The sequence below is a fragment of the Coregonus clupeaformis genome, chromosome 3, assembly GCF_020615455.1.
Source record: "Coregonus clupeaformis isolate EN_2021a chromosome 3, ASM2061545v1, whole genome shotgun sequence".
Classification (NCBI taxonomy): Eukaryota; Metazoa; Chordata; class Actinopteri; order Salmoniformes; family Salmonidae; genus Coregonus; species Coregonus clupeaformis.
In genome coordinates this window covers 9,480,197-9,498,479 of record NC_059194.1, presented here as the reverse complement: position 1 = coordinate 9,498,479, position 18,283 = coordinate 9,480,197, and the positions used below count along the sequence as shown (strand labels likewise).

Sequence of the window (18,283 nt, the reverse complement as noted above, 5' to 3'; positions counted from 1 at the left end):
ACAGTAGCTATAGTCTGAGTGCACAGTTCAATTCATGTTTGTCCCAACGTACACTGCCTCTCTCCAAAAGCAGACAATCAGAACTTGTTAGGAATGTCAACAAGGTAGCTAGCTGTTTCTACAGTGGTTATCATTATGTTTGTACATTAAGATGTTAGGTTGCTACATCTTCTAGCTTTTCACACATGCACAGTGGAACATGCTTCATATTCCATTGGGTAAAGATACACAGTATGGTATATAGTATGGGTACCATGTCCACGTTTGAAAATTAATATTGCAAACATGCTGTGGCTAAAAAAGGGGAGCTAATGCATGCAGTCTCTAATGGGCTTTCCACATGTTACTATGTATGTTAGCAGCTAGCTGCCTGCCACATGTATTCCATCAGTGTGCTAAGTGGCGGACCGGGACTCTTTCATAAACATCTGCCCAGGCAGTTAAGGCAGGAGCAGGCTGAATTAAAGTCTCCGGGGCTCCTGACAAGATACCTTGTAAAAAGCTCAGGCTGAAGGGTCAGAGGTCATAGAATCAGAGCCAGTGCCATTCCTCCAGGGAACCCCTCCTGTAAAGATATAAATCACCCGAAAGGCTGTGATCTCCAATTTATATCTGTCTTCTACAGAGTACGTTTTTTTCCCACCCTAACCACAAGAGGTACGGACAGAGAAATTTCCCCCGTAACCCCCTGAACTTCACGGCAAAGTCTCCCTAATTGAGGAGGGGGTGAGGGTGGTATCGTGGACAGGGGGAGAGCAGGAGACCCTGTCATTGACAGAACACCCCCTACACCAACCCTATCCAGCCTTGGGCCACTGCAATTTAAGACTGATTTATTATCCAATTAACGTTTGGCTTGGGAGTTGGGTATTGCCTTGCATGTTTTTTTTTCATGTTCTATAATCTAGATGCAAATGTTAGCTAGTGTACCACCCAATCTCTCTCTCACCTCATGATTATACACTCCTCAATCAGAGAGGAGTGGTAATGAAAAGTTATAATATTTGAACAGACATGTCAAAAATATGATCTTATGCACATGTAGAACTACAGTATCTCTGACAGGTGTTTGGAAGTGAGGTAGATGTCTTGCCAAGATAATGTTTCCATGTTATTAGCAAATATGTAAATTGGATCTCAAGATTTTGGAACCATGTTGCAGCCAGCAAGAAGTAAAAGGCCTGTAGTACCTATATTTATTTTTTAAAATCCTATTGCTCCATCAATGTCGAATGTGTTATTCATTGCCATCTTCACAAAATCTCTCAATGCATTTGTACTAGCCATTAGCTGATTTACATTGTCAGCCTCAATGATCTGTAAAATGTTATGCCAAGGCTTAAAATGGAAATTAGATCAAATGTATTCCCTGACATCAATATTCTTGGTTGTAATGTGAAGTTACACAGACCATTAGCCCAGCATGCCAGTTAATAATTAGGAGGAAAGTAAAGGGGATGTCTAGTCAGTTACTGTCCCAACGCTCTAACTGCTAGGCTACCTGCCGCCCCCTAATTAGCGTAGGATGGGATGTGATCTCCTCTCGGGCCTGGGTTGTTTAAATAAATGAATGTCAACACAACAGCGGTGGGTCCCTCATGTCAAGTCAGCCATTAGAAAAAAAGGATTTAAAACCCATTGTGTTTCTCCATGTGTTTAAATCAATGGCTAAGTGCATTTGTAAGAGCAGATTTGTGCACACATGGATTTTATGCTTATTTTGATTACTACAACTGTAACGAAGTGATGTCTGTTAGTACTGCTACTACTACAGTACTACTGCTTCTACTACTACTGCTACTACTAGGCCTACTACTACTACTACTACTTGTACGACCACTACTGCTACTACTGCTGCACTACTACTACTACTACTACTACTACTACTACTACTACTACTACTACTACTACTACTACTACTACTTCTACTGCTGCTATACTACTATGACTACTACTACTACTACTTCTACTGCTGCTACTACTACTACAACAATATGACCACTACTCCTACTACTACAGTGCTGCTGCTGCTGCTGCTACTACACTACTACTACTACTACTACTACTACTACTACGACCACTACTACTACTACTACTACTACTACTACTACTACTACTACTATTCCCAATGGGCACACACTGGTTGAATCAACGTTGTTTCCACGTCATTTCAATAAAATTACGTTGAACCGACGTTGAATTGAAGTCTGTGCCCAGTGGGTTACTATTACCACTACTACTATTACTACTATTAATTATTCTACTATTCAACATAATACGAGTAACAATACAAAAAATAATACTTGTAGAGCTAAATTCCCAAAGGGAGCTTCCTGTTTGAGCACTCAGAGGGGTCCCAAATGTACAATAGCACTAAAAAGCTTGGATCCATTCCCATTCACCTCTTTCTCTGGGAGCAATTAAAACAAGTGCTCAAAGCCCTGATCCAACTGGAGGCATTGTTGGATTGGCTACTTCAAAGGCTGACCTAAAAGGCTACAGAGAGATGGGCCTCAAATACCACCAGGCCCTACGCAAATACCGCCAGACCCTCCACTCCGACAAAAAAAATAGGTTTGTTCCTCAGCATGAAGCAAAGGAAGGGAAACACCCTCCGTCTTATCAAAGGACACTGAAAAAAACACAACCATGACAGTCCGCCTTGTATTAAATGTTTCCTTTCACTGCCGTTAAAGAGCATAAAACATGCATGGCTTTACAATAGACTTTACAGAGTTAACCCTGTGAGGAGAAAATGAGAGTGGAAAATGAGAAATGTGTTGGCTCCAAACATGTTAAATGACCACAGATGGGTTTATAATGTTCATAGAGGAATATATCCACTTGGCTTCCACACACTGTGGTCTTGGTACAATGACAGTGCTGGGTTCCATAGTGTGGTTCATTTTAGGACACCCTCCTTCTCACATCAGCCCAGTCACACCTCACCCCTACACAAGTCAAGGACCACCCCTCTGTCTCATGGCTTACCATTATCTCTCAAGTCTCAACCCTTCATTAGTACCCCTGACTTAAAACTGTCCAGTAATGTCAAGAGTTGCTACCATACAATATGTCACATTTCTTGCAATTCAGAGAAGAAAGGTCTTCAGCCAGGTCCTTCCTTTGTTGTTATGTGGGCTATATTCCGTCTCACTAGGTTGCTTCGTTGGCGTCACGTTTCCATGCCACTCGGGACATTCTCCCACTGATTAAGGTAATTGCCTGCTCCCCTCTTGTCCTCACTGTGCCTAAATCCAGCCATGGCCGTCGACTCATCCATTTGTCTTTGGGTAATGAAATCCCAGAGGGGTCGACGAGCCATGGCGTGGCAGTGCGCCTCATTTCAGGAGCTATTAAATAGCGAGTCGTAGCGAGGGGCACAGGTTTCTGTTGCACTCTTATCGCCAAGCCTCGTTAACCTGGGCCCTCTTCCGCTCTGCAGCACAGTTGCCACTGAGGTAATAACACTAACCCGATGAGACGACCGGTGGGACTCAACTGGGAGGGAGGGAGGGAAGAGAAAGTGGGAACAAAATAGTTTTTCTCAGACATCTTCACTCAAGCATATACAGTATGTGTGGGTATATACGTACATACTGTGCCCCATCATAATCATCTGGAGGTTCTTGTTTCTTCAAGTGTTTCTTTGGTATGAAAGAGTCCCATATTAAAAGTGGGATAGTACAGACATTTTATACACACTAAGTGTGATGATATTGCTGTTGGTCTTAAGACTGGCAAATAGGGGGAAAATGTAGGCCATGGGAGACTTGATGGTTCAGTGCACTTTAACAAAAGTTCCTCATAGGAAGTGTGACAGTAATGATACCTGAAATTATAAGCATATTATTACAGGAATTGTGAAGATCTGTACAGGTGGCATGCATTGAAATGCGTGGCTTTCTTGTGGCTTTCTTTTGAAAAATAACTATGAATTAACTGACTTATTTTCAAATAATTGTCAACATATAACACCATATTAAAGGTGTGGGACGCACTGTATCACAAGGAACCATAGCAGGTGTATTTCTCTCCGGTAGCTGTCATATTCTGTCTGTTCACAATTTATCTGTGGGAACATGGCTGCTCTCAACACCAGACAACACAATACTTTGTAGTTATGTACCTTTTGTAATGTTTTCAGTTTTTGTAATCTGCTCTACAGACTATCCAAAACATTTCAACTAACTATCTACTAACCCTAATCTTAACCCTTATCCTAACCCTAAACAGAACCCTTTCCCTAACCCTTATTCTAAACCTAACCCTAATCGTAACCTTAGTAAGCAGTTTATTATCAACATATAGTTTGTTAATAGTAAGACCAACTGTAGAGCATCTACATGGGACTATGCAGACTATCCAAATCAAGTGTGACCAGACACCAAACAATGAACTGCATGAGGTTACTGATTGAAAGCACTTGAATATGTAAGGATTTGAATGGTGAATGAATGAAACACCAAACACATCTTGCTCTTGAATAAATATGTGCATAAACATTTAAGAGTCCAATGTCTTTAGTGAAGGAGCCTCTACCCACACACAAACATTTAGTGATATACATTCAACCAAAAACAGACATACAGTGCCTTCAGAAAGTATTCGTACCATTTGAATTATTCCACATTTTGTTGTTACAGCCTGAATTCAAAATTGATAAAAAAAATAAAATTCTCACCCATCTACACACAATACCCCATAATGACAAAGTGTTTGCTAATTTATTGAAAATGCAGAAATATTTCATTTACATAAGTATTCACACCCGAGTCAATACTTTGTAGAAGCACCTTTGGCAGCGATTACAGCTGTGAGTCTTTCTGGGTAAGTCTCTAAGAGCTTCCCACACTTGGATTGTACAACATTTGTACATTTTATTATTTTCTAAATTCTCCAAACTCTGTCAAATTGGTTGTTGATCATTGCTAGACAACCATTTTCAGGTCTAGCCATAGATTTTCAAGTAGATTTAAGTCAAAACTGTAACTCGGCCACTCAGGAACATTCACTGTCTTCTTGGTAAGCAACTCCAGTGTAGATTTGACCTTGTGTTTTAGGTTATTGTCCTGCTGAAAGGTGAATTCATCTCCTAGTGTCTGGTGGAAAGCAGACTGAACCAGGTTTTCCTCTACAATTTAACCTGTGCTTAGCTCCATTCAGTTTCTTTTTTATCCTGAAAAACTCCCCAGTCCTTAACGATTACAAGCATACCCATAACATGATGCAGCCACCACTATGCTTGGAAATATGGAGAGTGGTATTCCGTAATGTGTTGTATTGGATTTGCCCCAAACATAACACTTTGTATTAAGGACAAAAAATATATTGCTTTGCCAATTTTTTTGCAGTATTACTTCAGTACCATGTTGCAAACAAGATGCATGTTTTGGAATATTTTTATTCTGTACAGGCTTCCTTCTTTTCACTCTGTCAATTAGGTTAGTATTGTGGAATAACTACAATGTTGTTCATCCAGCCTCAATTTTCTCCTATCACAGCCATTCAACACTGTAACTGTTTTAAAGTCACTATTGGCCTCATGGTGAAATCCTGAGCGGTTTCCTTCCTCTCCGGAAACTAAATTAGAAAGGATGCCTGTATATTTGTAGTGACTGGGTGTATTTATACACCTCCAAGTGTAGATTTCATCATATGGTTGGCTAGGTACCCAGAGCTGCATGAGAGTCCAGGGCGAGACCCAATATTCAATGGACTTTTAAAAAAAATCCATCTACCAATAGGTGCCCTTCTTTGCGAGGCATTGGAAAACATCCATAGTCTTTGTGGTTTAATCTGTTTTTGAAATTCACTGCTCGAATGAGGGACCTTACAGATAATTGTATGTGTGGGTTACAGAGATGAGGTAGTCATTCAAAAATCATGTTAAACACTATTATTGCACAAAGTGAGTCCATGCAACTTATGTGACTTTTAAGCAAATGTTTACTCCTGAACTTATTTAGGCTTGCCATAACAAAGGGGTTGAATACTTATTGACTCAAGACATTTCAGCTTTTCATTTTTTATTAATTTGTAAAAATGTCTAAAAACATAAATCCACTTTGACATTATGGGGTATTGTGTGTAGGTCAGGGACAAAAATAACTAAATGTAATACATTTTAAATTCAGGCTGTAGTACAACAAAATGTGGGAAAAGTCAAGGGGTGTGAATACTTTCTGAAGGCACTGTACATACTTTGACCCACATACACACAGCCACACCCATACAGATAATACCCACAGTACACAGGAGGGAGGGAACCTCCAGTTACTGTATCCAAAGGTCAACTTTAGGTGGCCGCACCTAGGAAAAGGAGTCACGTCATTGAGGAGGTTCCCTAACAACATCTCTTTTAAAGTCTGTCTAGTTCTCTAACAACATCTCTTCTAACGTCTCTCTAGTTTCTCTAACAACATCTCTTCTAAAGTCCCTGTAGTTTCTCTAACAACATCTCTTCTAAGATATTTTAGTGATCTGACGTCGTGATATTCTGGGTGTAATGTTCAGGCTACAAGGTAAGAACCCAACTAATGATGACAGTATAGTGAAATGTATGTGATTCTAGTAAAGGTAAGTACAAACAATGGAGTTCAATAACCTTATATGTTGGGTTATGATGGGGTTAGACAGTTGTACTAAGCTCATGAGACAAGTTATATTCTTCAAATTATTTAATTCAAATGACAGACTAAAAGCAGTAAATATTGCAGATCAGTTTCACTAGACTGTGTAAAGGTGAAGTACTGGAATGAGCTGCCACAGCTTATCCCAGTTACTAATAAGAATGCACCCATTAAGAAAATGACTGTAAAAACAGTTAAATCCCTGTGCATTGAAGAATTGAAAAATGTTATGGTTGAGAGGGATGAGGCAAAAGGAATGGCAAATAAGTCTAGCGGCACAACCAATTGGCAAACGTACTGCAAATTGAGAAATCATGTGACTAAACTGAATAAAAAGAAGAAACTACACTATGAAACAAATATAAATTACAAAGAATGATAGTAAAAAGCTTTGGAACACTTTCAATTACATTTTGGGAAAAAAGGCAACTCAGCTCCATCATTCATTGAATCAGATGGCTCATTCATCACAAAACCGACCGATATTGGCAACTAATTTTTTTTCTTCTTTCATTGGCAAGATTAGCAAAGTTAGGCATGACATGCCAGCAACAAACGCTGACACTACACATCCAAGTATATCTGACCAAATTATGAAAGACAAGAATTGTGTGGAAGGGGTGAAAAATTGTTGTCTATCAACAATGACAAGCCACCGGGGTCTGACAACTTGGAAGGAAAATTACTGAGGATAATAGCGGACGATATTGTCACTCCTATTTGCCATATCTTCAATTTAAGCCTACTAAAAAGTGTGTGCCCTCAGGCCTGGAGGGAAGCAAAAGTCATTCCGCTACCTAAGAATAGTAAAGCCCCCTTTACTGGCTCAAATAGCTGACCAATCAGCCTGTTACCAACCTTTAGTAAAGTTTTGGAAGAAATTGTGTTTCACCAGATACAATGCTATTTTACAGTAAACAAATTGACAGACTTTCAGCACACTTATAGGGAAGGACATTCAACAAGCACAGCACTTACACAAATGACTGATGATTGGCTGAGAAACATGGATGGTAAAATGATTGTGGGGGCTGTTTTGTTAGACTTCAGTGCTGCTTTTGACATTATCGATCATAGTCTGCTGCTGGAAAAACAGTATGTGTTATGGCTGTAGACCCCCTGCTATATTGTGGATAAAGAGTTACCTGTCTAACAGAACACAGAGGTTGTTCTTTAATGGAAGCCTCTCCAACATAATCCAGGCAGAATCAGGAATTCCCCAGGGCAGCTGTCTAGGCCCCTTACTTTTTTCAATATTTACTAATGACATGCCACTGGCTTTGAGTAAAGCCAGTGTGTCTATGTATGCGGTTGACTCAACACTATACACGTCAGCTACTACAGCGACTGAAATGACTGCAACACTTAACAAAGAGCTGCAGTTAGTTTCAAAATGGGTGGCAAGGAATAATTTAGTCCTAAATATTTCATAAACTAAAAGCATTGTATTTGGGACAAATAATTCACTAAACCCTAAACCTCAACTAAATCTTGTAATAAATCATGTGGAAATTGGGCAAGTTGAGGTGACTAAACTGTTTGGAGTAACCCTGGATTGTAAACTGTCATGGTCAAAACATATTGATACAACAGTAGCTAAGATGGGGAGAAGTCTGTCCATAGTAAAGCTCTGCTCTACCTTCACAGCATTATCAACAAGGCAGGTCCTACAGGCTCTAGTTTTGTGGCACCTGGACTACTGTTCAGTCGTGTGGTCAGGTGCCACAAAGAGGGACTTTGGATGTACACAGAGCGCTAACATTAATAATATGCATGTCAATCTCTCCTGCCTCAAAGTGGAGGAGAGATTGACTTATTACTACTTGTATTTGTGAGAGGTATTGACATGTTGAAAGCACCGAGCTGTCTGTTTAAACGACTAGCACACAGCTCAGACACCCATCCATTCCCCACAAGCCATGCCACCAGAGGTCTCTTCACAGTCCCCAAGTCCAGAACAGACTATGGGAGGCACACGATACTACGTAGAGCCATGACTACATGGAACTCTATTCCACATCAAGTAACTGATGCAAGCAGTTGAATCAGATTTTTTTCTAAAGATCAAAATAAACCTTATGGAACAGCGGGGACTGTGAAGCAACAATAACATATGCGCAGACATGCATTCACACACATGATAACATACACACTATACACACACGTACACATGGATTTTGTGTTGTAGATATGTGGTAGTGGAGTAGGTGACTGAGGGCACACACTTAGTATGTTGTGAAATCTGTTATGAATGTATTGTAATGTTTTTAGAACTGTATAACTGACTTAATTTTGCCGGACCCCAGGAAGAGTAGCTGCTGCCTTGGCAGCTGCTAATGGGGATCCATAATAAATACAAATACAGGTACAATCAATCAGTCATTCATGTTTATTACAATATGACCTGGGTTTATTGATCCAATATTGATACGGACGGCAGTTGCAAAACTCACTGACCTTGGATCAACGATAGACAGAATTCACAGACACAGGAAGACCAGAAAACAACAGAACGATACACAGGAAAATACTCAATATTCTGTAAATATAAATACACTCCCCTCCCTATTTTTTGTACAGTGAAGCTAAAGATTTTAATTTGTCTCTTTTGTGTTGAATGGAAATTAATGGTAAATAATGTAATGTATGTATTGTGTTAGGCACATCATAATCTGAAACAGAACAAAAACAAACTGCAAATACATCCGACAAGTTTGTAGACAAGCTTGATGTAGTCATTGCATGCTATGAATATGGGATCAAATACAAAACATTTGACTACTTTAATACACTATAAGGGAATTTGTCCAAATACTTATGACACCTTCAAATGGAGGGATTAGATATATAAAAGTGCTTTCATTTCTAAATGGTAAAACAGATATGTATGAAAATACCCTCAAATAAAAGGTGACATTCTGTTCTGTCGCCTCATATGAAACATTTGATCTCAAATCCAAAATGCTGGAGCATAGAGCCAAATTAAAAGTTTTAGCTTCACTGTCCAAATAAATAAAGAGGGGTGTGTATAATTTTAGTGACCCCCTATAATGATGTAAGCATTGGCCAGCTTGACCGTAATCAATGCCATTGCCATGTACATGACATTCTCTGATCAAAGACAGGGAACCACCGGTGTCAAACATTGCAGTAAGACTTTTACCATTCACTTTTACAGGTACCAAAACTGACCCTTCCCCACTCTGCCCATCCTGAACACCATCTCCCTCTCTGGGCACATAACAGTAACCTGAGAGCTTGGATTTACGTAGTGGACAAATTGAAGCTTTGCTGCTGACAGTAAAAACAGGTCAGGCCCCTCCCATCAGAGTGAACTGCATGATCCCTTACCTTCCTCCTCCCAGACACATACCCCGCCATAAGCCCATCCTTGGGCTCGTGCTCTAGGACCCAGGTTCGAGTGTCGTGTGGGAGAACTTGTAGAAGGTGCTCGAGGATGATGACCTCATCCTGCATCTTCTCCTCCGGTCGAACCCATCATCGGCAGAGGCCCTTGAGGCGGTGGTACGTCTCCATCGGCGACTCACCCGATGGTGTCGATGCAGCTTTGAAGATGTTGACGGTAGGTGTCCGAGGAGATGTAGAACTTCACCAGCAGCGCTTCCTTCAGGTCCTTGTAGACGTTGGACAAACCCTCATCCATTGCTGTGTAAGCATTTAAGGCCTTACCCGTGAGCAATGGGACAAGCCTACCCATTTTTTATAGAACAGCGCCGGAGAAGATGGCTGCCGTTTAACAGCCCTCTAACCAATTGTACTATTATGTGTGTTTTTCCGCGTTATTTGTAATTTATTTTGTACATAATGTTTCTGCCATCGTCTCTTATAACCAAAAAGAGCTTCTGGATATCAGGACAGCGATTACTCACCTCGTATTGGACGAAGATTTTTTCTTCAACGAGGCGGCCGCGAAGGATATCATACAGACACCCGACAAGGCCCAAATCCCCGTCATTTGCGTGAGGAAGAGACGGAGATATCGTGGACGTAGATCGGGGTGCCTTGTAAGGATCCGACGGCGAGCGAGTAAACTGCCTCTTCCATCAATCCTATTAGCCAACGTTCAATCATTTGAAAATAAATTGGACGACTTAAGATTACGGTTATCCTACCAACGGGACATTAAAAACTGTAATATCGTGGCTGAACGACGACATGGATTTCATACAGCTAGCGGGCTATACGCTACATCGGCAGGATAGAACGGCTGACTCCGGTAAGACAAGGGGTGGCGGTCTGTGTATATTTGTAAACAACAGCTGGTGCACAAAATCAAATACTAAGGAAGTCTCGAGGTTTTGCTCGCCTGAGGTAGAGTATCTTATGATAAGCTGTAGACCACACTATTTACCAAGAGAGTTTTCATCTATATTTTTCATAGCTGTCTATTTACCACCACAAACCAATGCTGGCATTAAGATTGCACTGAATGAGTTGTACAAGGCCATAAATCAACAGGAAAACGCTCATCCAGATGCAGCGCTCCTAGTGGCCGGGGACTTTAATGCAGGGAAACTTAAATCCGTTCTACCTAATTTCTACCAGCATGTTAAATGTGCAACCAGAGGAAAAAAAACTCTAGACCACCTTTACTCCACACACAGAGACGCATACAAAGCTCTCCCTCGCCCTCCATTTGGCAAATCTGACCATAACTCTATCCTCCTGATTCCTGCTTATAAGCAAAAACTAAAGCAGGAAGCACCAGTGACTCGGTAATAAAAAAGTGGTCAGATGACGCAGATGCTAAGCTACAGGACTGTTTTGCTAGCACAGACTGGAACATGTTCCGGGATTCTTCAGACAGCATTGAGGAGTACACCACATCAGTCACTGGCTTCATCAATAAGTGCATCAATGATGTCGTCCCCACAGTGACCGTACGTACATACCCCAACCAGAAGCCATGGATTACAGGAAACATCCGCACTGAGCTAAAGGGTAGAGCTGCCGCTTTCAAGGAACGGGACTCTAACCCGGACGCTTATAAGAAATCCCGCTATGACCTCCGACGAACCATCAAACAGGCAAAGAGTCAATACAGGACTAAGAATGAATCGTACTACACTGGCTCTGACGCTCGTTGGATGTGGCAGGGCTTGAAAACTATTACAGACTACAAAGGGAAGCACAGCCGCGAGCTGCCCAGTGACACAAGCCTACCAGACGAGCTAAACCACTTCTATGCTCGCTTCGAGGCAAGCAACACTGAAGCATGCATGAGAGCACCAGCTGTTCCGGATGACTATGTGATCACGCTCTCCGTAGCCGATGTGAGTAAGACTTTTAAGCAGGTCAACATTCACAAGGCCGCAGGGCCAGACGGATTACCAGGACGTGTACTCCGAGCATGTGCTGACCAACTGGCAAGTGTCTTCACTGACATTTTCAACATGTCCCTGACTGAGTCTGTAATACCAACATGTTTCAAGCAGACCACCATAGTCCCCGTGCCCAAGGACTCTAAGATAACCTGCCTAAATGACTACCGACCCATAGCACTGACGTCTGTAGCCATGAAGTGCTTTGAAAGGCTGGTCATGGCTCACATCAACAGCATTATCCCAGAAACCCTAGACCCACTCCAATTTGCATACCGCCCCAACAGATCCACAGATGATGCAATCTCTATTGCACTCCACACTGCCCTTTCCCACCTGGACAAGAGGAACACCTACGTGAGAATGCTATTCATTGACTACAGCTCAGCATTCAACACCATAGTGCCCTCTAAGCTCATCACTAAGCTAAGGATCCTGGGACTAAACACCTCCCTCTGCAACTGGATCCTGGACTTCCTGACGGGCCGCCCCCAGGTGGTAAGGGTAGGTAACAACACATCTGCCACACTGATCCTCAACACGGGGGCCCCTCAGGGGTGCGTGCTCAGTTCCCTCCTGTACTCTCTGTTCACCCATGACTGCATGGCCAGGCACGACTCCAACACCATCATTAAGTTTGCCGACGACACAACAGTGGTAGGCCTGATCACCGACAACAATGAGACAGCCTATAGGGAGGAGGTCAGAGACCTGGCCGTGTGGTGCCAGGACAACAACCTCTCCCTCAACGTCACCAAGACAAAGGAGATGATTGTGGACTACAGGAAAAAAAAGAGGACTGAGCACGCCCCCATTCTCATCGACGGGGCTGTAGTGGAACAGGTTGAGAGCTTCAAGTTCCTTGGTGTCCACATCACCAACGAACTATCATGGTCCAAACACACATTTACATTACATTTACGTCATTTAGCAGACGCTCTTATCCAGAGCGACTTACAAATTGGTGCATTCACCCTATAGCCAGTGGGATAACCACTTTACAATTTTTTTAATTTTTTTTTTTAAATTTTAGGGGGGGTAGAAGGATTACTTTATCCTATCCCAGGTATTCCTTAAAGAGGTGGGGTTTCAAATGTCTCCGGAAGGTGGTGAGTGACTCCACTGTCCTGGCGTCGTGAGGGAGCTTGTTCCACCATTGGCGTGCCAGAGCAGCGAACAGTTTTGACTGGGCTGAGCGGGAACTATGCTTCCGCAGAGGAAGGGGAGCCAGCAGGCCAGAGGTGGATGAACGCAATGCCCTCGTTTGGGTGTAGGGACTGATCAGAGCCTGAAGGTACGGAGGTGCCGTTCCCCTCACAGCTCCATAGGCAAGCACCATGGTCTTGTAACAGATGCGAGCTTCAACTGGAAGCCAGTGGAGTGTGCGGAGGAGCGGGGTGACGTGAGAGAATTTGGGAAGGTTGAACACCAGACGGGCTGCGGCATTCTGGATGAGTTGTAGGGGTTTAATGGCACAGGCAGGGAGCCCAGCCAACAGCGAGTTGCAGTAATCCAGATGGGAGATGACAAGTGCCTGGATTAGGACCTGTGCCGCTTCCTGTGTAAGGCAGGGTCGTACTCTCCGAATGTTGTAGAGCATGAACCTGCAGGATCGGGTCACCGCCTTGATGTTAGCGGAGAACGACAGGGTGTTGTCCAGGGTCACGCCAAGGCTCTTCGCACTCTGGGAGGAGGACACAACGGAGTTGTCAACCGTGATGGCGAGATCATGGAACGGGCAGTCCTTCCCCGGGAGGAAGAGCAGCTCCGTCTTGCCAAGGTTCAGCTTGAGGTGGTGAGCCGTCATCCATACTGATATGTCTGCCAGACATGCAGAGATGCGATTCGCCACCTGGTTATCAGAAGGGGGAAAGTCCAAGACAGTCGTGAAGAGGGCACGACAAAGCCTATTCCCCCTCAGGAGACTGAAAAGATTTGGCATGGGTCCTCAGATCCTCAAAAAATTCTACAGCTGCACCATCGAGAGCATCCTGACTGGTTGCATCACCGCCTGGTATGGCAACTGCTTGGCCTCCGACCGCAAGGCACTACAGAGGGTAGTGCGTACGGCCCAGTACATCACTGGGGCCAAGCTTCCTGCCATCCAGGACCTCTATACCAGGCGGTGTCAGAGGAAGGCCCTCAAAATTGTCAAAGACTCCAGCCACCCTAGTCATAGACTGTTCTCTCTGCTACCGCACGGCAAGCGGTACCGGAGTGCCAAGTCTAGGTCCAAAAGACTTCTCAACAGCTTCTACCCCCAAGCCATAAGACTCCTGAACAGCTAATCATGGCTACCCGGAGTATTTGCACTGCCCCCCCCACCCCATCCTTTTTACGCTGCTGCTACTCTGTTAATTATTTATGCATTGTCACTTTAACTCTACCCACATGTACATATTACCTCAACTACCTCAACTAGCCGGTGCCCCCGCACATTGACTCTGCAACGGTACCCCCCTGTATATATAGCCTCCCTACTGTCACTTTATTTTACTTCTGCTCTTTTTCTCTCAACACTTTTTTTTGTTGTTGTTTTATTTTACTTTTTTTGTAAAAAATAAATGCACTGTTGGTTAAGGGCTGTAAGTAAGCATTTCACTGTAATGTCTGCACCTGTTGTATTCGGCGCATGTGACCAATCAAATTTGATTTGATTTGATTTGATTCACATGAACGCGCCATTCGGGACAGGCACTACAAAGCCAGCCCGATTGCCGTAGCTCGGGGCCTTATTCCAGCATACCCGGAAGCTACAGAGACGGAGAGAGAGGGTCAGAAACAAACTAACAAACAGAGCACTCATCCAAAACATTGATAAGTACAATGAACGTCACTTAAATTCAACATGAAATCTTGTCTGCGTATTCCTTATACCATACCAAACTGTTACTGAAGGGAATAACGTGTGTAATGTATGAACCGAGATCGCTAAATTAACTTGTGTGTCGACCCACATTGCTAACGTAGCTGAAAACGGAGGAGGGAGGGGGAGATGGGTGTTTTAGCTTACCAAATACTGCCCGCGGCCGGTGATGAACTTCTCCGTCACAGTATACCAGGGACAAAAATAACAAAATGTAATACATTTCAGGCTGTAACACAACAAAATGTGGAAAAAGTCAAGGGGTGTGAATACTTTCTGCCACTGTACATACTTAGACCCAAATACACACAGCCACACCCACACATATAATACCCACAGTACACAAGAGGGAGGGAACCTCCAGTTACTGTATCCAAAGGTCAACTGTAGGTGGCCGCACCAAAGAGAAGGAGTCGCATGTCATCTCTTTTAATCCTCTCTAGTTTCTCTAACAACATCTCTTCTAAAGTCTCAACACATCCAACAAGGTTGTAGACAAGCTTGATGTAGTCATTGCATGCTATGAATATGGGATCAAATACTAAACATTTGACTACTTTAATACACTATAAGGGAATTTGTCCAAATACTTATGACACCTTCAAATGGAGGGACTAGATACAAAAAGTGCTTTCATTTCTAAATGGTAAAACAGGTATGAAAATACCCTAAAATAAAAGGTGACATTTTGTTCTGTCGCCTCATATAAAACATTTGATCTCAAATCCAAAATGCTGGCGCATAGAGCCAAATTTAAAGTTTTAGCTTCACTGTCCGAATAAATAGAGGGGTGTGCATAATTCTAGTGACCCCCTATCATGATGTGAGCATTGGCCAGCTTTTTATTGCCGGTTTTCTGTAATTGTTTTTCAATCAGTCACTTTGCAGGATATTTTTTTTTCTAAATACTGGATGTCTTTGTTTAGGTACAGTGAGTCTCTCTGGGGGGATAGAGGAAGAGGAGGGGGCCACTACCTCAAGATGAGTCTCTCTGGGGAACATGACACCGACACCAAAACTAAGAGGTGGGAAGAAAGGTTGAGAGAGACAGTGTAAGAGAGAAATATACTTCCTGTATGCCTGCTTGTGAGTGTATCCATAACTTGACTTGTATGTTCTTGTATCAGTGATGTGACATCATCATTACGCAACAGAAATTATTAGTGTGTGTGTGTGAGATACGGAATCATGGTGTTTTATTCCTACAGTGTGGACCATGGTGGAGAGTGCTGTTCGAAATACAATCTTAAGAAATGTGAGTGTTGACTAGGGTTGCAAAGCCACCGGTAATTTATTCTATAATTTTGGTAATTAACAGAAAATCTATTGAAACTTTGGTAATTTATACTTAAATCACTTTACATTTTAGTCATTTAGCAGACGCTCTTATCCAGAGCGACTTACAGTTAGTGAGTCCATACATTTATTTTATTTTTTTTCATACCCCCGTGGGAATCGAACCCACAACCCTGGCGTTGCAAACGCCATGCTCTACCAACTGAGCTACATCCCTGCCAGCCATTCCCTCCCCTACCCTGGATGACGCTGGGCCAATTGTGCGCCGTCCCATGGGTCTCCCGGTCGCGGCCGGCTACGACAGAGCCTGGATTCGAACCAGGATCTCTAGTGGCACAGCTAGCACTGCGATGCAGTGCCTTAGACCACTGCCTATTCATATAAAGTATTCATTTGTTATATCTGTGTACATATTTTCTATGATTTCCTAGTGGATAGACCATATGGTTCAAGAGAAAATATTTGAAAAAGCATCTAATTAACAATGGCATTATTTTCTATTAACTCTTCCAACTATTTACTTTTTTCACAATTGCCACCAGTTTGTCGCCAAAACATTGACAACAAATACATATTGACCTAGTAAAATAAATAATAGTGTGTAAAAAATAAAATAAACAATATTCCATGCTGAAACTCTCATATTAAACACCAATGGTTCTAGTTGATGGTTTATATTTAGGATTATGTTTTACAGCTAAGTCATTCTATTTTTTATTTTATTTTATTTATTATTATTTAAATCTTATTTTATTGTTTTATATATTTTAAATGTGATAAGGCCACACAGAGGGCCAGAGATAATTCCAGAACACCTGATTGAACTAGTTGGTCTAGTAAGATTTAAATTCTCATTCTATGGAACCATATATCCAGACCACCAACAGCCCACTAAATATAACTAGAATGATGTTGTCAACTCTGTAGCTGGGACTGTTGGTGAACTGCTTCCTAATTCTAACATTCTCTAATGTTGATTTAAGTGATAGAATAAAGGAGTTCTGAAAGCAACGATTGGGCACCAGTCCAATATATGACAATCACTGATGACTCCATATGTAGCTGGAGAACAATAAACAGTGTTGGTTGGCTCTATTGATATAATATGATGTGTCATGTTGTCTTGTTCTCCCCCATCAGATGCCTCTGATCTCACACTGGACCCAAACACAGCAAACAGAGAGCTCTCTCTGTCTGAGGAGAACAGGAAGGTGACAAAGGTGGGAGACAAGCAGCCGTATGCTGATCACCCAGAGAGATTTGACTTCTGCAGACAGGTGCTGTGTAGAGAGGGTCTGACTGGGCGCTGTTACTGGGAGGTAGAGTGGAGTGGGGAAGGGGCTGATATAGCAGTGACATATAAAGGAATCAACAGGATAGGAGAGGGTGATGACTGTGACCTTGGATTTAATATCAAGTCCTGGAGTGTGCACTGCTCTGATGACGGTTACAATGCCTGGCACAATGCCGAATGCACTGCCATACCTGTCCCCTCCTCCTCCCACTCAAACAGAGTAGGAGTGTATCTGGACTGGCTGGCTGGCACTCTGTCCTTCTACAGCATCTCCTCTGATACACTGATCCACGTGCACACATTCCACTCCACATTCACTGAGCCCCTCTACCCAGGGTTTGGGATTTGGGCGACTGGAGACTCAGCGACCCTGTGTCAGGTAGAATAGCCTCCTGTGTCCTGGAGGAACACCTGAGTCTTCAGGGAAGTCACACTCCTGTTCAAACACCTGTAAGCATGACAGAACACACACTTTCAGAAAAAAGGGTGTGGTTAGGGTACAATATTGTTGCCTGGGGTACAAATTCAACATACACCATTATGTACTTACAGTGCATTCGGAAAGTGTTCAGACCCCTTCACTTTTTCCACATTTTACAGCCTTATTCAAAATGGATTAAATAAAAAATGTTCCTCATCAATCTACACAGAATACCCCAGAATTACAAAGTGAAAACTGGTTTTTAGACATTTATGCAAATTTATTAAAAAAAAAAAAAAACAGATACCTTATTTACATCAGTATTCAGACCCTTTGTTATGAGACTCAACATTGAGCTCAGGTGCATCCTGTTTCCATTGATCATCCTTGAGATGTTTCTACAAGTTGATTGGAGTCCACCTTTGGTAAATT

The 18,283-nt window shown here is 42.5% G+C and overlaps 1 protein-coding gene across 2 annotated transcripts; it reads left to right on the top strand.

Annotated features, from left to right (window-relative positions):
* Positions 1-14,667: 14,667 nt before the first annotated feature.
* LOC121546277 (stonustoxin subunit beta) lies at positions 14,668-18,022 on the top strand. 2 transcript variants are annotated; one of them, XM_041857472.2, is made up of 4 exons: positions 14,668-14,795; positions 15,767-15,892; positions 16,049-16,095; positions 17,277-18,022. In XM_041857472.2, the coding sequence occupies exons 2-4, from the start codon at positions 15,822-15,824 to the stop codon at positions 17,816-17,818; spliced, it is 660 nt and encodes a 219-aa protein (XP_041713406.1). In that variant the 5' UTR covers positions 14,668-14,795; positions 15,767-15,821; the 3' UTR covers positions 17,819-18,022. The 2 variants fall into 2 exon arrangements, with proteins under 2 accessions (XP_041713406.1, XP_041713389.1); XM_041857455.2 differs by lacking the exon at positions 14,668-14,795 and having other exon boundaries at positions 15,547-15,892.
* The last annotated feature ends 261 nt before the right edge of the window (positions 18,023-18,283 follow it).